Source organism: Coffea arabica, chromosome 11e (genome assembly GCF_036785885.1).
Source record: "Coffea arabica cultivar ET-39 chromosome 11e, Coffea Arabica ET-39 HiFi, whole genome shotgun sequence".
NCBI lineage: Eukaryota > Viridiplantae > Streptophyta > Magnoliopsida > Gentianales > Rubiaceae > Coffea > Coffea arabica.
Window position 1 is genome coordinate 20394139 of NC_092331.1, and position 25676 is coordinate 20419814.

Consider the following 25676-nt stretch of genomic DNA (forward strand, 5'->3'; position numbering starts at 1 on the left):
ATGGTTTATCTTTCTCCACTAAAACTATTATTGATGCAGCCGCAGGTGGAGCTTTAATGGGTAAATCACCCCAAGAAGCTCAGAATTTGATAGAAGAAATGGCCGCAAATAACTACCAATGGGCCAATGAAAGAGGTAATACGAGACGTCACGCAGGTATGATAGAAATGGACACTCTCAATATGCTGAGTGCTCAAATGAATGATGTGATGAAATTGCTAAGTAGACAAGGTGGAGTTGGTCCAAGTTCATCTAATGCACACGTAGCTTGTTGCTCTTTCTGTGGAGGTGAACATGATATTAATGAGTGTGTTGATTCTGAGCAGGTACAATTTGTCAATAATTACAACCGAAATGCTCCAAATAATCCCTACTCGAATACTTACAATCCGGGGTGGAAAAATCATCCAAACTTTGGATGGAAAGATCAAGGCAATCAACAAAGGCCAACCAATCCGCCGGGATTTCAACCAAGGCAACCACAGGCTGAAACTAAACCAAGTTGGGAGATCGCGGTGGAAAAACTTGCTAAGGTGACTTCGGATAGATTTGAGCGAGTTGAGGGGCGGTTGGACCAATTAGCTGGGATGTACAGAAACTTGGAGGTTCAAATTGGTCAAATTGCCAATGTGATCAACAATAGAAACCCTGGTGAATTACCAAGTAAAACCGAAGTGAATCCGAGAGAGCATGTCAATGCAATCATTCTTAGAAGCGGTAAAACGGTTGAGGGATTCGATTTTGAAAATTCAGGTGGTGAAAAAGACAAGAAGCAAGCAATTGAAGGGGAGCAAGAAAGTCAAAATGATCATGTTATCATTGATATTGATGCACTTCATCCCAAATTAAATTCTAATGTGATACCTTTTCCTCACAGGTTGAAGAAAGATGGACAGGATCGGGAGTTTGAAAAGTTCTTCAAAATGTTTAAACAATTGCACATTAACATTCCTTTCATTGATGCTATAACACAAATTCCCTCTTATGCACGTTTCTTGAAAGACATCATGTCAAAGAAGAGGAAAATTGTAGATAATGAGATGATAGCATTAACGGAAGAGTGTAGTGCATTGATTAAGAATAAACTCCCTCCTAAATTGAAAGATCCGGGAAGTTTTTCTATTCCTTGCACTATTGGTCAATTACATTTTTCTAATGCTTTATGTGATTTAGGTGCAAGTGTGTCACTTATGCCGTTATCGGTTGCCCGGAGATTGGGACTTCAAGAGCTAAAAGCTACCAATATTACATTGCAATTGGCGGATCGGTCAATCACACGTCCCATGGGTATTTTGGAAAATGTGCTCATAAAGGTAAGACAATCTATAATACCTGTGGATTTTGTTGTCTTAGATATTGAAGAAGATGTGAGAATGCCAATTATTCTAGGACGACCGTTTTTAGCCACTGCACGAACTATAATTGATGTAGAAAAAGGTAAGCTTATATTACGGGTTAATGGTGAGGAATTGGAATTCAATTTGGATAATAAAGAAGGGAATATAGAGCCTACTGCTCTTGTTTCTAATATGCCATATGATGAAAAGGTTAACCAAGAAAGGACCGAAGAAGTTAAATTTATAAATGTCCTTGGTACTAACTTTCATGGTGTAGGAACAAAGGAGGAGAAGATAAGGATGGAAGTTGGCTTAATAAATTCTCCATTCCATGAAGAAAATGGTGAAAAGTTGAGCCAATTCAGAAAAGACAAGCAAAATCCACTCCAAGGTGAAGTTGAGCCTCTCTATGACAAGTCTAATATCCCTCCTTGGCATTTGAGGAAATTGGACTATGAAGATCAATGCATGGTTCACCACATGGTGGATTGGCTCGGGAGTTTCGACCCATGGGGAGAAAATCTCTCTCTAATGCTCTAAAGTGATTCAACTTTTTCAGTCGAGCCAACGACTATAAACAAAAGCGCTAATTGGGAGGCAACCCAATATTTAGGTTATATTTGTTAACTTGGTGTGATTTTGTGGTTTGAATCAATGTTTTAGCTAAATTGTTGTTTTTGTAATGTAGGGTTGGCAATTGAAGGCAAGGATGACCAATTGAGTACAAAAAAGGCGAACTTTGATCAAACAACTCAACCCCTCGATTTGCGTTAAAGGTGTTTTTGATTCATTATAAAGGGGTAAAATGCATGTTTTTAATGTTTTACATTTGTTCCAGCCATTAAAATTGGCAAACAAATGATCTATGATGCATTTTGAGTCATTGGGGTACCTTTTGTAATTTTTCAAAAGTTGAAATTCTGCTAAAAATCGAAGCAGAAAACGCGTTTTCAAAGTAAACGCGACTACAAGTCGCGTTTCTAGGAATCGCGTTTTCAATCCTGCACCTGCAGAACAGAAAACGCGCCTTCAAAACGCGACCCAAAGTCGCGTTTTAATGGAATTCGCGTTTTCAAGCCCGGATCAAGACTCAAAAACGCGACTTCAGAAACGCGACTCGAAGTCGCGTTTTCCATCACAGTCGCGTTTTCAGTCCTGCAAGATTTGTGCAGGAAACGCGACTTCAAAAACGCGAGTTGAAGGCGCGTTTTTAGTCGCGTTTTATGTGTCTGAATATAACCCTCAGAAACGCGATTTCAGCTTCAAATTTTTTTCCTCTCTTCCCAATTTTTCCAGCCGCGTTTTTCCCTCTTCCTTCTACCCAACTCACAAATTTTCATTTATACTCCATAATCTTGCTAGAAATCATCACCCCAACACCTTTTGAGCTTCATACAACCTTTTTAACCGATTAAAATCCAAGAAAAACACCTAAAATCAGGTTTTTGAGGGATTGAAGGTTAGGGTTCTTAAACTCTAATTTCTTCAATTGGAGGTCAATTGGAGGTTGTTTCATAGGGCTTTTTGCATTTTTAGCATCACCAAACATCCTTCTACGTGATTGAGGTAAGTTTCTTCATCAAATCTTTTGATTTTAGAAGTTCATATTTTTTATCCTGAGCTATCTGACATCTTTTAATTTCGAAAATTTGATGAGGTTCATGGCTATTTTTTATTTTATTCATGATTATTATGATTGTTTAAGCATGTTTAAATGTTTAAATGTAGCAATTTATTGGTTTTCAAGTACTTTAAAATTCACAATTGCTATATTTAGATGAAATTGGAAAAAGGAACTAGGATGTTTTTGAGTCATTGGTGATGTTAAATTATGGTTAAAAATGGTTAGTTGATGATGTTTAAGCATGTGCATTGTGTATAGTGAGTAATTTGGTTGATTTGGTGAGTTAATTAGTTTAATTTTTGCCTAAACATGATTATAGCTAAAAGCATATTATTATTGTTAATTCTAAATAGTTATAATCATAATTGTTCCTATTTTCACTAATTAAAGTATAATTGATACATATCTTGTGTAATTTGGTGATTTTGGGCAACTTTAGGCAGAAAATATGTCTTGTACGATCATTGAATGATTAGAACTTGAGCAATTGTATTTGACGTTATTTGGATTAATGCTGAACTTTTGTTGCCAAATAATGAGTTGTAGTACATGTGGATAATTGAAATATTTTTTAGGTACTATGCCAAGGGGAAGAAGAGCGGTACTTTCATCCTCTAGTAGTGAGGAGAGGGAGGTTAATGAAGAGATGGAGGTGACTGAAGAGGAGAATTCACCTTCTCCTCCACCAGTTAACCGTCGACCTGGTGAGGGCACCTCCCGTGGAGCGGGAAAATCGGTATTTGACAGTGCTAGGTTCAACACTCGCAGGAATCAGGAGTGGCATGAGGCGCGTGCTAATTTGGAGTTTTTGTTTGAGATGCACGTCAGTCCACCAGTTGAGATGATGTACAACATCTCAGAAGCTTTTGCTCAGCTAGGATGGGCTCCGATTCTCACCCTTCCAAACCATTACTACCCAGAGTTGGTGCGCGAGTTTTACGCCAACATTGAAAGTAAGGCGCGCCATAGTGGAGAAATAGTTGAGTCCTGGGTGCGTGGAAGACGAATCACCTTGTCACGGCAAGATTTGGCTGCTATTTTGGGGTGTATGGATGACGGACGTCCAGTAGACTTGAAGAAGGAGTTTGTTCCCCCGAATAGGAGGTGGGATCCCTCATTGGCCATGGCTAGGTTTGGTCTCGAGTACCAACCTTTTCGCTCTACCAGAAAGGAGACCATATTGGCGAATGTATTCGAACCTCGTCATCGTCTTATCATTTACATGATGGCTCACAATGTCATCCCAAAGAAGACGGGGCACACGGAGGTCCGCAAGAACGATATCTACTTCTTGGATTACATGTTCCATAACCGGACATCTCCATATGCTCGGATTTCATTGCCTAACATCATCATCAGCCACATTAGGTCTACGGCGAGGCGTAAGACAACTTCCTTCAAACTATCATTTCCTCGTCTACTGACTTTAATCTTTCCCCGTTTTGAGGTTCCCTTGGAAGGCATGCGGCGGGAGTATGTTCCACCACGTGCTGAGATGACTATCACTACTCTTCGCCGCCTTGGTATTGGCACGGGAGACATTCCACGCCCTGTTCAGGAGCGGAGACAAAAGGCTAGACATGGTCGGGATGAAGCTGGACCTTCTACTGCAGCACCACCTCCTCCTCCACCACAAACTAATTGGCAGCGACTTTTTGATCATATGGAGGACTTTGCATTCCAGTTCGCTGACGTTAGGAATCGTCTAAGCCGAATTGAAGATCATTTGGGCATTCATCCACCGCCCAATCGTGATGCACAGGATGACGATGATGCTGAGGGGGATAACTGACTTGGCACACTGCAGAAGCTATCTTTAGTTGATGAACTTGCTTGCCTAATTATCTTAACTTGTGGAACTTAAGATGTTTAACTTCATTTTATTTTCTATGTGGTAGGTACTTGTATTTTGACAGTGGTTCGTGATTAGTGGCTGATAAGGATCTCAGCCATTGACTTGGGGAGTACTTCTTTCTTTTCTTTTCTTCTTTTGTTTCATTTCTTCCCTACACATTGAGGACAATGTGTAATTTAAGTGTGGGGGGAGAAATATGTGTGATACTTGTGGTTTTAGTTGTGTTTGATATAATTCTTGTGCTTAAATGGTGTTTCTTGTGGTTGCTGGCAGGGAGATTTAGTCCACTTTTAAGGGGAGACTCTGTCAAAATTTTTCCAAAACCTTATATATATATATATGTTATTAACTATAATAAATAAATAAAATTTTGTCACTTATCCTTTTGAAATAAATATATGCGGTTTTGATACTTCTTTTCTCATGAAATTTGGAAATGATTTTTATGTGATTATAATTTTTACATCTATAGGAAAGTATATCTAGTAAAGTGGAGAAAATTATGCCTACATTTTGTATATTTGATGAAAATTCTTCTTTTTATCTAATTTTATAAGATAAGAAATTAATATGGTTAATAAGTGTCATACTCTTCTCATGATTACTCTTAGAGGGAATTTTATTATATATTGTTAAAAAAAAAAAAGAAAAAAAAAATTGGTTATTCTACTCCAATGATTCTCGTACCGAGTAACCGGGGGTTGGCATCTACAAATGTCGACATTCGCGTAAAAAGGTACTTGAATTAAGAGTATGCAAAGCAACTTGAGTATGTGAAATGTTGAGTAACCGGGGATCTGCATCTAAAAATGTTGATCTTCGCGTCAAAAGGCATTTTTCACAACTTAAGCAATATTTAACCCTTAAAATATCAAAAAAAAAAAAAAAAAAAGAAGTAAATTAAATCCCTCTTTAAGAAAAATAAGAAGTTGATCATGAGATTAGTTAGCATCTTTATTGACTATAGGAGTTGCTTGCTTGCGAAATTAGATAAAAATAAGAAGTTGAGTTGAATTGGTAAAATTATGGTATACTTGGCTCTTCTTTGCTTGATATTATGAGTACTTGAACTTAATGGAAAGATCACATAAGGGTTATTTACCTTGATTCAAGGAAATGGAGTTGAAATACTACATATGTTTATTTTCAATTTTTGGATCATTGATGGTTGGAATTTTATATTGCTTGAGGACAAGCAATGATTCAAGTGTGGGGGTATTTGATAAGAGTTTATTTTACGTATTTTTAAGTGCATTTTATTAGTTAATTTTGAGTTGATTATTTAGTTTTATAATTAAAATAAAGAGGTTTTTGGTAAAATTATATATTTTTGGTAAAAGTGGATAATATTGCATTTCTATTGATTTTAATGGTAAAAACTTCATTTTTATGCAGGAATGATGATTCAATCACCAAAGGATGTCAAATGAGGTAAAAAATAGAGATTTGGTGATAAATTCAAGTGGCAACAAGAAGAATGAAGTGAAAAACGTTCAAGTGAGGAAATGCAATACAAGTCAGTTTTGACACTCTTCAGTATTTCGATCATATCTCAGGCTACAAAGCTCCGATTTGGATGATTCTTGAAGCATTGGAAAGCTAACTCAAAGGGCTACAACTTTTGTGTTTTGCACAAAAGCTAGTTCGGCCTTTATGATAGAGAAAATCGCAGATGAAGTAAGGCCAAAGTGAATACGCGAGTACACAAAACGTGACTTGTAACCGCGTTTTGTGTAGGCGCGTTTTATAGCCGAAATTCTGCAATTTGACTCAGCCAATTCTCTTGTGTTCACACCACTTTCCAGCTATAAGATGCAAGGGAATTCGGTGCACATGCTTCAGAAGACAAAAGGGCAAGAAAAGTGGCTTATTTTCAAGTCAAAAATATTGGTTTTTGACTATGCTAACAAAGTGGAGATTTGGGAATCAAAGGATAGAATTTGACTTGGAAAAATGGAGCCTTTGAGTACTTTTTATGCAGAAATATGGGGAGAGATCTGAGATCCATTCGTAGCTTAGTTTCTTACAGAAAAACATATTCTCTCTACCTAGGACTTGCAAGGGGCAATTGGGATTTCATCTTGTAATCATCTAAGTTCAAGACAAAGGAGATTTTTGGAAGGCTTCACCATATCTTGGCTAAGACTTTCTTTACTCTGTTTGTATTTGTAATTCATGATGATTTACATTAATGAAGTTATGAGTGTTTTATCATTCATGAGTAGCTAATTTTCTTTATCTAGGGAGTAGATGAGGCTTATGGCCAAATGATATGAAGTGATTGTTATTCATTCTTGTTATGTCTTGTATTAACTTATCTACTTGTGTATGTTGGATTACTTGTTGTTGCTTGATCACCAATAGCAGGTTTATAGTTATTTTTATTCATTGAGAAATGGTAAAAATAATGGAATGACACAAGTAGAACTTGAGTTGTATATTCATGAGAATAGAAATACATTCAAGTGGATGAAATCTGCATTTCATGTGTGAATAAGAACAGATTTAGTATTTACCAAGAGATTAGGAAAAACTAATCTGTTTTAACCCATTATTATCATGAGAATGTGATTTCGGTATTTCTGGAAATGAATCCTTGGTTAAACAAGAGCAGTAACAAGTGTTGAATTAATTCATTTTAGATCTTTTGTGTCATAAGTGGAATCTACATCCCTAGATCTTAATATTTAGTGAATTCTACTCCTATTGTGAGATTGCATTTATCTAGTTAAGAACTCTTGTAGTTGAATTAAAATATGAAGTTTCTGCTCAAATTAATTGTGAGTCTAAATAATAGAGTAAATTAGTATCTAATAATTGTTTTAAATTGCTCCTCGTGGGATCGACCCGATACACATCTTGTACTACAATTGCGACCTGTATACTTGCAGTCCAACGGGTGTAAATTCGGAATTAAACTTGCACTTAAAGTAAAAACCCGTCAAGTTTTTGGCGCCGCTGCCGGGGAGCGGCAATATTAGAGCCTAATCATCTTTATTAATTTAGACAGCTTTATTTTTTAGATTATATTTAATCTTATATTGTAATCAGTTTTTTTACCATTGAAGTTGCATAATATCCCTTATTTCTGTTTGTAGTGTATGCACCGGGAGTCTCGAGAAGTCGCACCTTTCAATCCAGAAATTGAGAGGACACTACGTAGACAAAGGAGGCATCCACCACAGCAAGAGGAACACGAGATTTGGCAACCAATAGAGGAAATTTTGATAGAACTACCATTTGAAGAAGAAATGGCTGAAAATGAAGCAAATAGGCGAGTTCTACGAGATTTTGCTCTACCGGGAACACAAGGATCTCAAACAAGCATAGTAAGGCCTACGGTAAATGCTAACAACTTTGAGATTAAACCATCACTTATCCAAATGGTTCAACAATCTCAATTTGGAGGTAATGCAGTAGAAGATCCTAATACACACTTAGCTACATTCTTGGAAATTTGTGATACAATTAAAATGAATGGAGTTAGTGATGATGCTATAAGACTAAGGTTGTTCCCATTTTCATTGAGAGATAAGGCCAAACTTTGGCTACACTCTCATGCTCCTAATACTTTCACTGGATGGGATGAACTATCAAGAGCATTCTTAAATAAGTATTTTCCACCAGGTAAGACTGCTAAGTTTAGAATGGATATCACTAGTTTTAGCCAATTGGAAGGAGAATCATTATATGAGGCATGGGAAAGGTTTAGAGATTTGCTTCGGAAATGTCCACATCATGGACTGCCGGAATGGTTAATCATACAAACCTTCTATAATGGTTTATCTTTCTCCACTAAAACTATTATTGATGCAGCCGCAGGTGGAGCTTTAATGGGTAAATCACCCCAAGAAGCTCAGAATTTGATAGAAGAAATGGCCGCAAATAACTACCAATGGGCCAATGAAAGAGGTAATACGAGACGTCACGCAGGTATGATAGAAATGGACACTCTCAATATGCTGAGTGCTCAAATGAATGATGTGATGAAATTGCTAAGTAGACAAGGTGGAGTTGGTCCAAGTTCATCTAATGCACACGTAGCTTGTTGCTCTTTCTGTGGAGGTGAACATGATATTAATGAGTGTGTTGATTCTGAGCAGGTACAATTTGTCAATAATTACAACCGAAATGCTCCAAATAATCCCTACTCGAATACTTACAATCCGGGGTGGAAAAATCATCCAAACTTTGGATGGAAAGATCAAGGCAATCAACAAAGGCCAACCAATCCGCCGGGATTTCAACCAAGGCAACCACAGGCTGAAACTAAACCAAGTTGGGAGATCGCGGTGGAAAAACTTGCTAAGGTGACTTCGGATAGATTTGAGCGAGTTGAGGGGCGGTTGGACCAATTAGCTGGGATGTACAGAAACTTGGAGGTTCAAATTGGTCAAATTGCCAATGTGATCAACAATAGAAACCCTGGTGAATTACCAAGTAAAACCGAAGTGAATCCGAGAGAGCATGTCAATGCAATCATTCTTAGAAGCGGTAAAACGGTTGAGGGATTCGATTTTGAAAATTCAGGTGGTGAAAAAGACAAGAAGCAAGCAATTGAAGGGGAGCAAGAAAGTCAAAATGATCATGTTATCATTGATATTGATGCACTTCATCCCAAATTAAATTCTAATGTGATACCTTTTCCTCACAGGTTGAAGAAAGATGGACAGGATCGGGAGTTTGAAAAGTTCTTCAAAATGTTTAAACAATTGCACATTAACATTCCTTTCATTGATGCTATAACACAAATTCCCTCTTATGCACGTTTCTTGAAAGACATCATGTCAAAGAAGAGGAAAATTGTAGATAATGAGATGATAGCATTAACGGAAGAGTGTAGTGCATTGATTAAGAATAAACTCCCTCCTAAATTGAAAGATCCGGGAAGTTTTTCTATTCCTTGCACTATTGGTCAATTACATTTTTCTAATGCTTTATGTGATTTAGGTGCAAGTGTGTCACTTATGCCGTTATCGGTTGCCCGGAGATTGGGACTTCAAGAGCTAAAAGCTACCAATATTACATTGCAATTGGCGGATCGGTCAATCACACGTCCCATGGGTATTTTGGAAAATGTGCTCATAAAGGTAAGACAATCTATAATACCTGTGGATTTTGTTGTCTTAGATATTGAAGAAGATGTGAGAATGCCAATTATTCTAGGACGACCGTTTTTAGCCACTGCACGAACTATAATTGATGTAGAAAAAGGTAAGCTTATATTACGGGTTAATGGTGAGGAATTGGAATTCAATTTGGATAATAAAGAAGGGAATATAGAGCCTACTGCTCTTGTTTCTAATATGCCATATGATGAAAAGGTTAACCAAGAAAGGACCGAAGAAGTTAAATTTATAAATGTCCTTGGTACTAACTTTCATGGTGTAGGAACAAAGGAGGAGAAGATAAGGATGGAAGTTGGCTTAATAAATTCTCCATTCCATGAAGAAAATGGTGAAAAGTTGAGCCAATTCAGAAAAGACAAGCAAAATCCACTCCAAGGTGAAGTTGAGCCTCTCTATGACAAGTCTAATATCCCTCCTTGGCATTTGAGGAAATTGGACTATGAAGATCAATGCATGGTTCACCACATGGTGGATTGGCTCGGGAGTTTCGACCCATGGGGAGAAAATCTCTCTCTAATGCTCTAAAGTGATTCAACTTTTTCAGTCGAGCCAACGACTATAAACAAAAGCGCTAATTGGGAGGCAACCCAATATTTAGGTTATATTTGTTAACTTGGTGTGATTTTGTGGTTTGAATCAATGTTTTAGCTAAATTGTTGTTTTTGTAATGTAGGGTTGGCAATTGAAGGCAAGGATGACCAATTGAGTACAAAAAAGGCGAACTTTGATCAAACAACTCAACCCCTCGATTTGCGTTAAAGGTGTTTTTGATTCATTATAAAGGGGTAAAATGCATGTTTTTAATGTTTTACATTTGTTCCAGCCATTAAAATTGGCAAACAAATGATCTATGATGCATTTTGAGTCATTGGGGTACCTTTTGTAATTTTTCAAAAGTTGAAATTCTGCTAAAAATCGAAGCAGAAAACGCGTTTTCAAAGTAAACGCGACTACAAGTCGCGTTTCTAGGAATCGCGTTTTCAATCCTGCACCTGCAGAACAGAAAACGCGCCTTCAAAACGCGACCCAAAGTCGCGTTTTAATGGAATTCGCGTTTTCAAGCCCGGATCAAGACTCAAAAACGCGACTTCAGAAACGCGACTCGAAGTCGCGTTTTCCATCACAGTCGCGTTTTCAGTCCTGCAAGATTTGTGCAGGAAACGCGACTTCAAAAACGCGAGTTGAAGGCGCGTTTTTAGTCGCGTTTTATGTGTCTGAATATAACCCTCAGAAACGCGATTTCAGCTTCAAATTTTTTTCCTCTCTTCCCAATTTTTCCAGCCGCGTTTTTCCCTCTTCCTTCTACCCAACTCACAAATTTTCATTTATACTCCATAATCTTGCTAGAAATCATCACCCCAACACCTTTTGAGCTTCATACAACCTTTTTAACCGATTAAAATCCAAGAAAAACACCTAAAATCAGGTTTTTGAGGGATTGAAGGTTAGGGTTCTTAAACTCTAATTTCTTCAATTGGAGGTCAATTGGAGGTTGTTTCATAGGGCTTTTTGCATTTTTAGCATCACCAAACATCCTTCTACGTGATTGAGGTAAGTTTCTTCATCAAATCTTTTGATTTTAGAAGTTCATATTTTTTATCCTGAGCTATCTGACATCTTTTAATTTCGAAAATTTGATGAGGTTCATGGCTATTTTTTATTTTATTCATGATTATTATGATTGTTTAAGCATGTTTAAATGTTTAAATGTAGCAATTTATTGGTTTTCAAGTACTTTAAAATTCACAATTGCTATATTTAGATGAAATTGGAAAAAGGAACTAGGATGTTTTTGAGTCATTGGTGATGTTAAATTATGGTTAAAAATGGTTAGTTGATGATGTTTAAGCATGTGCATTGTGTATAGTGAGTAATTTGGTTGATTTGGTGAGTTAATTAGTTTAATTTTTGCCTAAACATGATTATAGCTAAAAGCATATTATTATTGTTAATTCTAAATAGTTATAATCATAATTGTTCCTATTTTCACTAATTAAAGTATAATTGATACATATCTTGTGTAATTTGGTGATTTTGGGCAACTTTAGGCAGAAAATATGTCTTGTACGATCATTGAATGATTAGAACTTGAGCAATTGTATTTGACGTTATTTGGATTAATGCTGAACTTTTGTTGCCAAATAATGAGTTGTAGTACATGTGGATAATTGAAATATTTTTTAGGTACTATGCCAAGGGGAAGAAGAGCGGTACTTTCATCCTCTAGTAGTGAGGAGAGGGAGGTTAATGAAGAGATGGAGGTGACTGAAGAGGAGAATTCACCTTCTCCTCCACCAGTTAACCGTCGACCTGGTGAGGGCACCTCCCGTGGAGCGGGAAAATCGGTATTTGACAGTGCTAGGTTCAACACTCGCAGGAATCAGGAGTGGCATGAGGCGCGTGCTAATTTGGAGTTTTTGTTTGAGATGCACGTCAGTCCACCAGTTGAGATGATGTACAACATCTCAGAAGCTTTTGCTCAGCTAGGATGGGCTCCGATTCTCACCCTTCCAAACCATTACTACCCAGAGTTGGTGCGCGAGTTTTACGCCAACATTGAAAGTAAGGCGCGCCATAGTGGAGAAATAGTTGAGTCCTGGGTGCGTGGAAGACGAATCACCTTGTCACGGCAAGATTTGGCTGCTATTTTGGGGTGTATGGATGACGGACGTCCAGTAGACTTGAAGAAGGAGTTTGTTCCCCCGAATAGGAGGTGGGATCCCTCATTGGCCATGGCTAGGTTTGGTCTCGAGTACCAACCTTTTCGCTCTACCAGAAAGGAGACCATATTGGCGAATGTATTCGAACCTCGTCATCGTCTTATCATTTACATGATGGCTCACAATGTCATCCCAAAGAAGACGGGGCACACGGAGGTCCGCAAGAACGATATCTACTTCTTGGATTACATGTTCCATAACCGGACATCTCCATATGCTCGGATTTCATTGCCTAACATCATCATCAGCCACATTAGGTCTACGGCGAGGCGTAAGACAACTTCCTTCAAACTATCATTTCCTCGTCTACTGACTTTAATCTTTCCCCGTTTTGAGGTTCCCTTGGAAGGCATGCGGCGGGAGTATGTTCCACCACGTGCTGAGATGACTATCACTACTCTTCGCCGCCTTGGTATTGGCACGGGAGACATTCCACGCCCTGTTCAGGAGCGGAGACAAAAGGCTAGACATGGTCGGGATGAAGCTGGACCTTCTACTGCAGCACCACCTCCTCCTCCACCACAAACTAATTGGCAGCGACTTTTTGATCATATGGAGGACTTTGCATTCCAGTTCGCTGACGTTAGGAATCGTCTAAGCCGAATTGAAGATCATTTGGGCATTCATCCACCGCCCAATCGTGATGCACAGGATGACGATGATGCTGAGGGGGATAACTGACTTGGCACACTGCAGAAGCTATCTTTAGTTGATGAACTTGCTTGCCTAATTATCTTAACTTGTGGAACTTAAGATGTTTAACTTCATTTTATTTTCTATGTGGTAGGTACTTGTATTTTGACAGTGGTTCGTGATTAGTGGCTGATAAGGATCTCAGCCATTGACTTGGGGAGTACTTCTTTCTTTTCTTTTCTTCTTTTGTTTCATTTCTTCCCTACACATTGAGGACAATGTGTAATTTAAGTGTGGGGGGAGAAATATGTGTGATACTTGTGGTTTTAGTTGTGTTTGATATAATTCTTGTGCTTAAATGGTGTTTCTTGTGGTTGCTGGCAGGGAGATTTAGTCCACTTTTAAGGGGAGACTCTGTCAAAATTTTTCCAAAACCTTATATATATATATATGTTATTAACTATAATAAATAAATAAAATTTTGTCACTTATCCTTTTGAAATAAATATATGCGGTTTTGATACTTCTTTTCTCATGAAATTTGGAAATGATTTTTATGTGATTATAATTTTTACATCTATAGGAAAGTATATCTAGTAAAGTGGAGAAAATTATGCCTACATTTTGTATATTTGATGAAAATTCTTCTTTTTATCTAATTTTATAAGATAAGAAATTAATATGGTTAATAAGTGTCATACTCTTCTCATGATTACTCTTAGAGGGAATTTTATTATATATTGTTAAAAAAAAAAAAGAAAAAAAAAATTGGTTATTCTACTCCAATGATTCTCGTACCGAGTAACCGGGGGTTGGCATCTACAAATGTCGACATTCGCGTAAAAAGGTACTTGAATTAAGAGTATGCAAAGCAACTTGAGTATGTGAAATGTTGAGTAACCGGGGATCTGCATCTAAAAATGTTGATCTTCGCGTCAAAAGGCATTTTTCACAACTTAAGCAATATTTAACCCTTAAAATATCAAAAAAAAAAAAAAAAAAAAGAAGTAAATTAAATCCCTCTTTAAGAAAAATAAGAAGTTGATCATGAGATTAGTTAGCATCTTTATTGACTATAGGAGTTGCTTGCTTGCGAAATTAGATAAAAATAAGAAGTTGAGTTGAATTGGTAAAATTATGGTATACTTGGCTCTTCTTTGCTTGATATTATGAGTACTTGAACTTAATGGAAAGATCACATAAGGGTTATTTACCTTGATTCAAGGAAATGGAGTTGAAATACTACATATGTTTATTTTCAATTTTTGGATCATTGATGGTTGGAATTTTATATTGCTTGAGGACAAGCAATGATTCAAGTGTGGGGGTATTTGATAAGAGTTTATTTTACGTATTTTTAAGTGCATTTTATTAGTTAATTTTGAGTTGATTATTTAGTTTTATAATTAAAATAAAGAGGTTTTTGGTAAAATTATATATTTTTGGTAAAAGTGGATAATATTGCATTTCTATTGATTTTAATGGTAAAAACTTCATTTTTATGCAGGAATGATGATTCAATCACCAAAGGATGTCAAATGAGGTAAAAAATAGAGATTTGGTGATAAATTCAAGTGGCAACAAGAAGAATGAAGTGAAAAACGTTCAAGTGAGGAAATGCAATACAAGTCAGTTTTGACACTCTTCAGTATTTCGATCATATCTCAGGCTACAAAGCTCCGATTTGGATGATTCTTGAAGCATTGGAAAGCTAACTCAAAGGGCTACAACTTTTGTGTTTTGCACAAAAGCTAGTTCGGCCTTTATGATAGAGAAAATCGCAGATGAAGTAAGGCCAAAGTGAATACGCGAGTACACAAAACGTGACTTGTAACCGCGTTTTGTGTAGGCGCGTTTTATAGCCGAAATTCTGCAATTTGACTCAGCCAATTCTCTTGTGTTCACACCACTTTCCAGCTATAAGATGCAAGGGAATTCGGTGCACATGCTTCAGAAGACAAAAGGGCAAGAAAAGTGGCTTATTTTCAAGTCAAAAATATTGGTTTTTGACTATGCTAACAAAGTGGAGATTTGGGAATCAAAGGATAGAATTTGACTTGGAAAAATGGAGCCTTTGAGTACTTTTTATGCAGAAATATGGGGAGAGATCTGAGATCCATTCGTAGCTTAGTTTCTTACAGAAAAACATATTCTCTCTACCTAGGACTTGCAAGGGGCAATTGGGATTTCATCTTGTAATCATCTAAGTTCAAGACAAAGGAGATTTTTGGAAGGCTTCACCATATCTTGGCTAAGACTTTCTTTACTCTGTTTGTATTTGTAATTCATGATGATTTACATTAATGAAGTTATGAGTGTTTTATCATTCATGAGTAGCTAATTTTCTTTATCTAGGGAGTAGATGAGGCTTATGGCCAAATGATATGAAGTGATTGTTATTCATTCTTGTTATGTCTTGTATTAACTTATCTACTTGTGTATGTTGGATTACTTGTTGTTGCTTGATCACCAATAGCAGGTTTATAGTTATTTTTATTCATTGAGAAATGGTAAAAATAATGGAATGACACAAGTAGAACTTGAGTTGTATATTCATGAGAATAGAAATACATTCAAGTGGATGAAATCTGCATTTCATGTGTGAATAAGAACAGATTTAGTATTTACCAAGAGATTAGGAAAAACTAATCTGTTTTAACCCATTATTATCATGAGAATGTGATTTCGGTATTTCTGGAAATGAATCCTTGGTTAAACAAGAGCAGTAACAAGTGTTGAATTAATTCATTTTAGATCTTTTGTGTCATAAGTGGAATCTACATCCCTAGATCTTAATATTTAGTGAATTCTACTCCTATTGTGAGATTGCATTTATCTAGTTAAGAACTCTTGTAGTTGAATTAAAATATGAAGTTTCTGCTCAAATTAATTGTGAGTCTAAATAATAGAGTAAATTAGTATCTAATAATTGTTTTAAATTGCTCCTCGTGGGATCGACCCGATACACATCTTGTACTACAATTGCGACCTGTATACTTGCAGTCCAACGGGTGTAAATTCGGAATTAAACTTGCACTTAAAGTAAAAACCCGTCAAGTTTTTGGCGCCGCTGCCGGGGAGCGGCAATATTAGAGCCTAATCATCTTTATTAATTTAGACAGCTTTATTTTTTAGATTATATTTAATCTTATATTGTAATCAGTTTTTTTACCATTGAAGTTGCATAATATCCCTTATTTCTGTTTGTAGTGTATGCACCGGGAGTCTCGAGAAGTCGCACCTTTCAATCCAGAAATTGAGAGGACACTACGTAGACAAAGGAGGCATCCACCACAGCAAGAGGAACACGAGATTTGGCAACCAATAGAGGAAATTTTGATAGAACTACCATTTGAAGAAGAAATGGCTGAAAATGAAGCAAATAGGCGAGTTCTACGAGATTTTGCTCTACCGGGAACACAAGGATCTCAAACAAGCATAGTAAGGCCTACGGTAAATGCTAACAACTTTGAGATTAAACCATCACTTATCCAAATGGTTCAACAATCTCAATTTGGAGGTAATGCAGTAGAAGATCCTAATACACACTTAGCTACATTCTTGGAAATTTGTGATACAATTAAAATGAATGGAGTTAGTGATGATGCTATAAGACTAAGGTTGTTCCCATTTTCATTGAGAGATAAGGCCAAACTTTGGCTACACTCTCATGCTCCTAATACTTTCACTGGATGGGATGAACTATCAAGAGCATTCTTAAATAAGTATTTTCCACCAGGTAAGACTGCTAAGTTTAGAATGGATATCACTAGTTTTAGCCAATTGGAAGGAGAATCATTATATGAGGCATGGGAAAGGTTTAGAGATTTGCTTCGGAAATGTCCACATCATGGACTGCCGGAATGGTTAATCATACAAACCTTCTATAATGGTTTATCTTTCTCCACTAAAACTATTATTGATGCAGCCGCAGGTGGAGCTTTAATGGGTAAATCACCCCAAGAAGCTCAGAATTTGATAGAAGAAATGGCCGCAAATAACTACCAATGGGCCAATGAAAGAGGTAATACGAGACGTCACGCAGGTATGATAGAAATGGACACTCTCAATATGCTGAGTGCTCAAATGAATGATGTGATGAAATTGCTAAGTAGACAAGGTGGAGTTGGTCCAAGTTCATCTAATGCACACGTAGCTTGTTGCTCTTTCTGTGGAGGTGAACATGATATTAATGAGTGTGTTGATTCTGAGCAGGTACAATTTGTCAATAATTACAACCGAAATGCTCCAAATAATCCCTACTCGAATACTTACAATCCGGGGTGGAAAAATCATCCAAACTTTGGATGGAAAGATCAAGGCAATCAACAAAGGCCAACCAATCCGCCGGGATTTCAACCAAGGCAACCACAGGCTGAAACTAAACCAAGTTGGGAGATCGCGGTGGAAAAACTTGCTAAGGTGACTTCGGATAGATTTGAGCGAGTTGAGGGGCGGTTGGACCAATTAGCTGGGATGTACAGAAACTTGGAGGTTCAAATTGGTCAAATTGCCAATGTGATCAACAATAGAAACCCTGGTGAATTACCAAGTAAAACCGAAGTGAATCCGAGAGAGCATGTCAATGCAATCATTCTTAGAAGCGGTAAAACGGTTGAGGGATTCGATTTTGAAAATTCAGGTGGTGAAAAAGACAAGAAGCAAGCAATTGAAGGGGAGCAAGAAAGTCAAAATGATCATGTTATCATTGATATTGATGCACTTCATCCCAAATTAAATTCTAATGTGATACCTTTTCCTCACAGGTTGAAGAAAGATGGACAGGATCGGGAGTTTGAAAAGTTCTTCAAAATGTTTAAACAATTGCACATTAACATTCCTTTCATTGATGCTATAACACAAATTCCCTCTTATGCACGTTTCTTGAAAGACATCATGTCAAAGAAGAGGAAAATTGTAGATAATGAGATGATAGCATTAACGGAAGAGTGTAGTGCATTGATTAAGAATAAACTCCCTCCTAAATTGAAAGATCCGGGAAGTTTTTCTATTCCTTGCACTATTGGTCAATTACATTTTTCTAATGCTTTATGTGATTTAGGTGCAAGTGTGTCACTTATGCCGTTATCGGTTGCCCGGAGATTGGGACTTCAAGAGCTAAAAGCTACCAATATTACATTGCAATTGGCGGATCGGTCAATCACACGTCCCATGGGTATTTTGGAAAATGTGCTCATAAAGGTAAGACAATCTATAATACCTGTGGATTTTGTTGTCTTAGATATTGAAGAAGATGTGAGAATGCCAATTATTCTAGGACGACCGTTTTTAGCCACTGCACGAACTATAATTGATGTAGAAAAAGGTAAGCTTATATTACGGGTTAATGGTGAGGAATTGGAATTCAATTTGGATAATAAAGAAGGGAATATAGAGCCTACTGCTCTTGTTTCTAATATGCCATATGATGAAAAGGTTAACCAAGAAAGGACCGAAGAAGTTAAATTTATAAATGTCCTTGGTACTAACTTTCATGGTGTAGGAACAAAGGAGGAGAAGATAAGGATGGAAGTTGGCTTAATAAATTCTCCATTCCATGAAGAAAATGGTGAAAAGTTGAGCCAATTCAGAAAAGACAAGCAAAATCCACTCCAAGGTGAAGTTGAGCCTCTCTATGACAAGTCTAATATCCCTCCTTGGCATTTGAGGAAATTGGACTATGAAGATCAATGCATGGTTCACCACATGGTGGATTGGCTCGGGAGTTTCGACCCATGGGGAGAAAATCTCTCTCTAATGCTCTAAAGTGATTCAACTTTTTCAGTCGAGCCAACGACTATAAACAAAAGCGCTAATTGGGAGGCAACCCAATATTTAGGTTATATTTGTTAACTTGGTGTGATTTTGTGGTTTGAATCAATGTTTTAGCTAAATTGTTGTTTTTGTAATGTAGGGTTGGCAATTGAAGGCAAGGATGACCAATTGAGTACAAAAAAGGCGAACTTTGATCAAACAACTCAACCCCTCGATTTGCGTTAAAGGTGTTTTTGATTCATTATAAAGGGGTAAAATGCATGTTTTTAATGTTTTACATTTGTTCCAGCCATTAAAATTGGCAAACAAATGATCTATGATGCATTTTGAGTCATTGGGGTACCTTTTGTAATTTTTCAAAAGTTGAAATTCTGCTAAAAATCGAAGCAGAAAACGCGTTTTCAAAGTAAACGCGACTACAAGTCGCGTTTCTAGGAATCGCGTTTTCAATCCTGCACCTGCAGAACAGAAAACGCGCCTTCAAAACGCGACCCAAAGTCGCGTTTTAATGGAATTCGCGTTTTCAAGCCCGGATCAAGACTCAAAAACGCGACTTCAGAAACGCGACTCGAAGTCGCGTTTTCCATCACAGTCGCGTTTTCAGTCCTGCAAGATTTGTGCAGGAAACGCGACTTCAAAAACGCGAGTTGAAGGCGCGTTTTTAGTCGCGTTTTATGTGTCTGAATATAACCCTCAGAAACGCGATTTCAGCTTCAAATTTTTTTCCTCTCTTCCCAATTTTTCCAGCCGCGTTTTTCCCTCTTCCTTCTACCCAACTCACAAATTTTCATTTATACTCCATAATCTTGCTAGAAATCATCACCCCAACACCTTTTGAGCTTCATACAACCTTTTTAACCGATTAAAATCCAAGAAAAACACCTAAAATCAGGTTTTTGAGGGATTGAAGGTTAGGGTTCTTAAACTCTAATTTCTTCAATTGGAGGTCAATTGGAGGTTGTTTCATAGGGCTTTTTGCATTTTTAGCATCACCAAACATCCTTCTACGTGATTGAGGTAAGTTTCTTCATCAAATCTTTTGATTTTAGAAGTTCATATTTTTTATCCTGAGCTATCTGACATCTTTTAATTTCGAAAATTTGATGAGGTTCATGGCTATTTTTTATTTTATTCATGATTATTATGATTGTTTAAGCATGTTTAAATGTTTAAATGTAGCAATTTATTGGTTTTCAAGTACTTTAAAATTCACAATTGCTATATTTAGATGAAATTGGAAAAAGGAACTAGGATGTTTTTGAGTCATTGGTGATGTTAAATTATGGTTAAAAATGGTTAGTTGATGATGTTTAAGCATGTGCATTGTGTATAGTGAGTAATTTGGTTGATTTGGTGAGTTAATTAGTTTAATTTTTGCCTAAACATGATTATAGCTAAAAGCATATTATTATTGTTAATTCTAAATAGTTATAATCATAATTGTTCCTATTTTCACTAATTAAAGTATAATTGATACATATCTTGTGTAATTTGGTGATTTTGGGCAACTTTAGGCAGAAAATATGTCTTGTACGATCATTGAATGATTAGAACTTGAGCAATTGTATTTGACGTTATTTGGATTAATGCTGAACTTTTGTTGCCAAATAATGAGTTGTAGTACATGTGGATAATTGAAATATTTTTTAGGTACTATGCCAAGGGGAAGAAGAGCGGTACTTTCATCCTCTAGTAGTGAGGAGAGGGAGGTTAATGAAGAGATGGAGGTGACTGAAGAGGAGAATTCACCTTCTCCTCCACCAGTTAACCGTCGACCTGGTGAGGGCACCTCCCGTGGAGCGGGAAAATCGGTATTTGACAGTGCTAGGTTCAACACTCGCAGGAATCAGGAGTGGCATGAGGCGCGTGCTAATTTGGAGTTTTTGTTTGAGATGCACGTCAGTCCACCAGTTGAGATGATGTACAACATCTCAGAAGCTTTTGCTCAGCTAGGATGGGCTCCGATTCTCACCCTTCCAAACCATTACTACCCAGAGTTGGTGCGCGAGTTTTACGCCAACATTGAAAGTAAGGCGCGCCATAGTGGAGAAATAGTTGAGTCCTGGGTGCGTGGAAGACGAATCACCTTGTCACGGCAAGATTTGGCTGCTATTTTGGGGTGTATGGATGACGGACGTCCAGTAGACTTGAAGAAGGAGTTTGTTCCCCCGAATAGGAGGTGGGATCCCTCATTGGCCATGGCTAGGTTTGGTCTCGAGTACCAACCTTTTCGCTCTACCAGAAAGGAGACCATATTGGCGAATGTATTCGAACCTCGTCATCGTCTTATCATTTACATGATGGCTCACAATGTCATCCCAAAGAAGACGGGGCACACGGAGGTCCGCAAGAACGATATCTACTTCTTGGATTACATGTTCCATAACCGGACATCTCCATATGCTCGGATTTCATTGCCTAACATCATCATCAGCCACATTAGGTCTACGGCGAGGCGTAAGACAACTTCCTTCAAACTATCATTTCCTCGTCTACTGACTTTAATCTTTCCCCGTTTTGAGGTTCCCTTGGAAGGCATGCGGCGGGAGTATGTTCCACCACGTGCTGAGATGACTATCACTACTCTTCGCCGCCTTGGTATTGGCACGGGAGACATTCCACGCCCTGTTCAGGAGCGGAGACAAAAGGCTAGACATGGTCGGGATGAAGCTGGACCTTCTACTGCAGCACCACCTCCTCCTCCACCACAAACTAATTGGCAGCGACTTTTTGATCATATGGAGGACTTTGCATTCCAGTTCGCTGACGTTAGGAATCGTCTAAGCCGAATTGAAGATCATTTGGGCATTCATCCACCGCCCAATCGTGATGCACAGGATGACGATGATGCTGAGGGGGATAACTGACTTGGCACACTGCAGAAGCTATCTTTAGTTGATGAACTTGCTTGCCTAATTATCTTAACTTGTGGAACTTAAGATGTTTAACTTCATTTTATTTTCTATGTGGTAGGTACTTGTATTTTGACAGTGGTTCGTGATTAGTGGCTGATAAGGATCTCAGCCATTGACTTGGGGAGTACTTCTTTCTTTTCTTTTCTTCTTTTGTTTCATTTCTTCCCTACACATTGAGGACAATGTGTAATTTAAGTGTGGGGGGAGAAATATGTGTGATACTTGTGATTTTAGTTGTGTTTGATATAATTCTTGTGCTTAAATGGTGTTTCTTGTGGTTGCTGGCAGGGAGATTTAGTCCACTTTTAAGGGGAGACTCTGTCAAAATTTTTCCAAAACCTTATATATATATATGTTATTAACTATAATAAATAAATAAAATTTTGTCACTTATCCTTTTGAAATAAATATATGCGGTTTTGATACTTCTTTTCTCATGAAATTTGGAAATGATTTTTATGTGATTATAATTTTTACATCTATAGGAAAGTATATCTAGTAAAGTGGAGAAAATTATGCCTACATTTTGTATATTTGATGAAAATTCTTCTTTTTATCTAATTTTATAAGATAAGAAATTAATATGGTTAATAAGTGTCATACTCTTCTCATGATTACTCTTAGAGGGAATTTTATTATATATTGTTAAAAAAAAAAAAAGAAAAAAAAAATTGGTTATTCTACTCCAATGATTCTCGTACCGAGTAACCGGGGGTTGGCATCTACAAATGTCGACATTCGCGTAAAAAGGTACTTGAATTAAGAGTATGCAAAGCAACTTGAGTATGTGAAATGTTGAGTAACCGGGGATCTGCATCTAAAAATGTTGATCTTCGCGTCAAAAGGCATTTTTCACAACTTAAGCAATATTTAACCCTTAAAATATCAAAAAAAAAAAAAAAAAAAAAGAAGTAAATTAAATCCCTCTTTAAGAAAAATAAGAAGTTGATCATGAGATTAGTTAGCATCTTTATTGACTATAGGAGTTGCTTGCTTGCGAAATTAGATAAAAATAAGAAGTTGAGTTGAATTGGTAAAATTATGGTATACTTGGCTCTTCTTTGCTTGATATTATGAGTACTTGAACTTAATGGAAAGATCACATAAGGGTTATTTACCTTGATTCAAGGAAATGGAGTTGAAATACTACATATGTTTATTTTCAATTTTTGGATCATTGATGGTTGGAATTTTATATTGCTTGAGGACAAGCAATGATTCAAGTGTGGGGGTATTTGATAAGAGTTTATTTTACGTATTTTTAAGTGCATTTTATTAGTTAATTTTGAGTTGATTATTTAGTTTTATAATTAAAATAAAGAGGTTTTTGGTAAAATTATATATTTTTGGTAAAAGTGGATAATATTGCATTTCTATTGATTTTAATGGTAAAAACTTCATTTTTATGCAGGAATGATGATTCAATCACCAAAGGATGTCAAATGAGGTAAAAAATAGAGATTTGGTGATAAATTCAAGTGGCAACAAGAAGAATGAAGTGAAAAACGTTCAAGTGAGGAAATGCAATACAAGTCAGTTTTGACACTCTTCAGTATTTCGATCATATCTCAGGCTACAAAGCTCCGATTTGGATGATTCTTGAAGCATTGGAAAGCTAACTCAAAGGGCTACAACTTTTGTGTTTTGCACAAAAGCTAGTTCGGCCTTTATGATAGAGAAAATCGCAGATGAAGTAAGGCCAAAGTGAATACGCGAGTACACAAAACGTGACTTGTAACCGCGTTTTGTGTAGGCGCGTTTTATAGCCGAAATTCTGCAATTTGACTCAGCCAATTCTCTTGTGTTCACACCACTTTCCAGCTATAAGATGCAAGGGAATTCGGTGCACATGCTTCAGAAGACAAAAGGGCAAGAAAAGTGGCTTATTTTCAAGTCAAAAATATTGGTTTTTGACTATGCTAACAAAGTGGAGATTTGGGAATCAAAGGATAGAATTTGACTTGGAAAAATGGAGCCTTTGAGTACTTTTTATGCAGAAATATGGGGAGAGATCTGAGATCCATTCGTAGCTTAGTTTCTTACAGAAAAACATATTCTCTCTACCTAGGACTTGCAAGGGGCAATTGGGATTTCATCTTGTAATCATCTAAGTTCAAGACAAAGGAGATTTTTGGAAGGCTTCACCATATCTTGGCTAAGACTTTCTTTACTCTGTTTGTATTTGTAATTCATGATGATTTACATTAATGAAGTTATGAGTGTTTTATCATTCATGAGTAGCTAATTTTCTTTATCTAGGGAGTATATGAAGCTTATGGCCAAATGATATGAAGTGATTGTTATTCATTCTTGTTATGTCTTGTATTAACTTATCTACTTGTGTATGTTGGATTACTTGTTGTTGCTTGATCACCAATAGCAGGTTTATAGTTATTTTTATTCATTGAGAAATGGTAAAAATAATGGAATGACACAAGTAGAACTTGAGTTGTATATTCATGAGAATAGAAATACATTCAAGTGGATGAAATCTGCATTTCATGTGTGAATAAGAACAGATTTAGTATTTACCAAGAGATTAGGAAAAACTAATCTGTTTTAACCCATTATTATCATGAGAATGTGATTTTGGTATTTCTGGAAATGAATCCTTGGTTAAACAAGAGCAGTAACAAGTGTTGAATTAATTCATTTTAGATCTTTTGTGTCATAAGTGGAATCTACATCCCTAGATCTTAATATTTAGTGAATTCTACTCCTATTGTGAGATTGCATTTATCTAGTTAAGAACTCTTGTAGTTGAATTAAAATCTGAAGTTTCTGCTCAAATTAATTGTGAGTCTAAATAATAGAGTAAATTAGTATCTAATAATTGTTTTAAATTGCTCCTCGTGGGATCGACCCGATACACATCTTGTACTACAATTGCGACCTGTATACTTGCAGTCCAACGGGTGTAAATTCGGAATTAAACTTGCACTTAAAGTAAAAACCCGTCAATAGCATTTACGCCACCATCATTATTTGGACCATCATCATCCATTCTATCTTCCTCATCTGCATCTTCATCTTCCATTTTGGGTCTATTTGGTTCAGATGAAAATCTTTTCCAGAAAAATATTTTCCTAATTTCTCTTGTTTGGTTGCACAAAAATTATTGAAAATATTTTACTGTATAAAAGATTTTCACTCATCCTATGAAAAACAACTTCTCTTCTAAACTTATTGAAATTGTTTTCCTAATCGCACGCATCTCACCTGATAAAGGTACTTGCCAAACTTTCAAAGATTATAGTATGTTCAAAATCAAAAAAGGTCTCACCTTGCTCACCTTATTCTAGTAATTAATTATGTATAATAGCGACATTCTTTTCTAAAGGAGCTTTTAGCAGTGAGAGTGCAAGACATATGTCACAATAAGCATTGCATGTGATTGATATTTGACAATGAATGGCTAGCAATTTGTTTATTGCTTAAGGAGAAATTTTTGAGTCATATTTACATTTCTCTAAGTTTTTTTAAAGTTAAACAATGAGATAATTTTTTTATTTTTCATGGAAGAAGTATTTGGTTATAATGTGTAGAAAGTAAAGATAGAGGTAAAGTGAAAATATTTCAAAGTTGGAAAATATTTCAAAAGTCAAACAAACACCAGAAAATGAAGTAAGAAAATATTTTCAATAGGCTAACCAAACACCTGAAAATGATGAAAGGGAAATGATTTTCT

The 25676-nt window shown here is 36.6% G+C and overlaps 3 protein-coding genes and 2 non-coding genes across 5 annotated transcripts; 3 read left to right on the forward strand and 2 right to left on the reverse strand.

The window, feature by feature from the left end:
* Window positions 1–126: 126 nt before the first annotated feature.
* Window positions 127–2058, forward strand: LOC140021219 (uncharacterized). The gene is made up of 3 exons (XM_072071985.1): window positions 127–156; window positions 327–1643; window positions 2026–2058. Exons 1-3 carry the CDS (start codon window positions 127–129, stop codon window positions 2056–2058), a joined length of 1380 nt encoding a protein of 459 aa, XP_071928086.1.
* Window positions 2059–8454: 6396 nt separating this feature from the next.
* Window positions 8455–8561, reverse strand: LOC140026295 (small nucleolar RNA R71). Its single transcript, XR_011830241.1, has one exon. It is a non-coding gene; the product is annotated as a small nucleolar RNA R71 (small nucleolar RNA).
* A 158-nt stretch (window positions 8562–8719) lies between these two features.
* On the forward strand, window positions 8720–10651 carry LOC140021220 (uncharacterized). Its single transcript, XM_072071986.1, has 3 exons — window positions 8720–8749; window positions 8920–10236; window positions 10619–10651. Exons 1-3 carry the CDS (start codon window positions 8720–8722, stop codon window positions 10649–10651), a joined length of 1380 nt encoding a protein of 459 aa, XP_071928087.1.
* Window positions 10652–17048: 6397 nt separating this feature from the next.
* LOC140026296 (small nucleolar RNA R71) lies at window positions 17049–17155 on the reverse strand. Its single transcript, XR_011830242.1, has one exon. It is a non-coding gene; the product is annotated as a small nucleolar RNA R71 (small nucleolar RNA).
* Window positions 17156–17313: 158 nt separating this feature from the next.
* On the forward strand, window positions 17314–19245 carry LOC140021221 (uncharacterized). The gene is made up of 3 exons (XM_072071988.1): window positions 17314–17343; window positions 17514–18830; window positions 19213–19245. The coding sequence occupies exons 1-3, from the start codon at window positions 17314–17316 to the stop codon at window positions 19243–19245; spliced, it is 1380 nt and encodes a 459-aa protein (XP_071928089.1).
* Window positions 19246–25676: the final 6431 nt, after the last annotated feature.

Bases quoted from the DNA above. Each gene is read 5' to 3' on its own strand.
- LOC140021221 (XM_072071988.1), top strand. From the start codon at position 17,314: ATGAAAGAGGTAATACGAGACGTCACGCAG. The intron at 17,344-17,513 runs GTATGATAGAAA...GATTCTGAGCAG, and splicing joins TAATACGAGACGTCACGCAG to GTACAATTTGTCAATAATTA. The intron at 18,831-19,212 runs GTTGGCTTAATA...TTTGTAATGTAG, and splicing joins AGGAGAAGATAAGGATGGAA to GGTTGGCAATTGAAGGCAAG.
- LOC140021220 (XM_072071986.1), top strand. From the start codon at position 8,720: ATGAAAGAGGTAATACGAGACGTCACGCAG. The intron at 8,750-8,919 runs GTATGATAGAAA...GATTCTGAGCAG, and splicing joins TAATACGAGACGTCACGCAG to GTACAATTTGTCAATAATTA. The intron at 10,237-10,618 runs GTTGGCTTAATA...TTTGTAATGTAG, and splicing joins AGGAGAAGATAAGGATGGAA to GGTTGGCAATTGAAGGCAAG.
- LOC140021219 (XM_072071985.1), top strand. From the start codon at position 127: ATGAAAGAGGTAATACGAGACGTCACGCAG. The intron at 157-326 runs GTATGATAGAAA...GATTCTGAGCAG, and splicing joins TAATACGAGACGTCACGCAG to GTACAATTTGTCAATAATTA. The intron at 1,644-2,025 runs GTTGGCTTAATA...TTTGTAATGTAG, and splicing joins AGGAGAAGATAAGGATGGAA to GGTTGGCAATTGAAGGCAAG.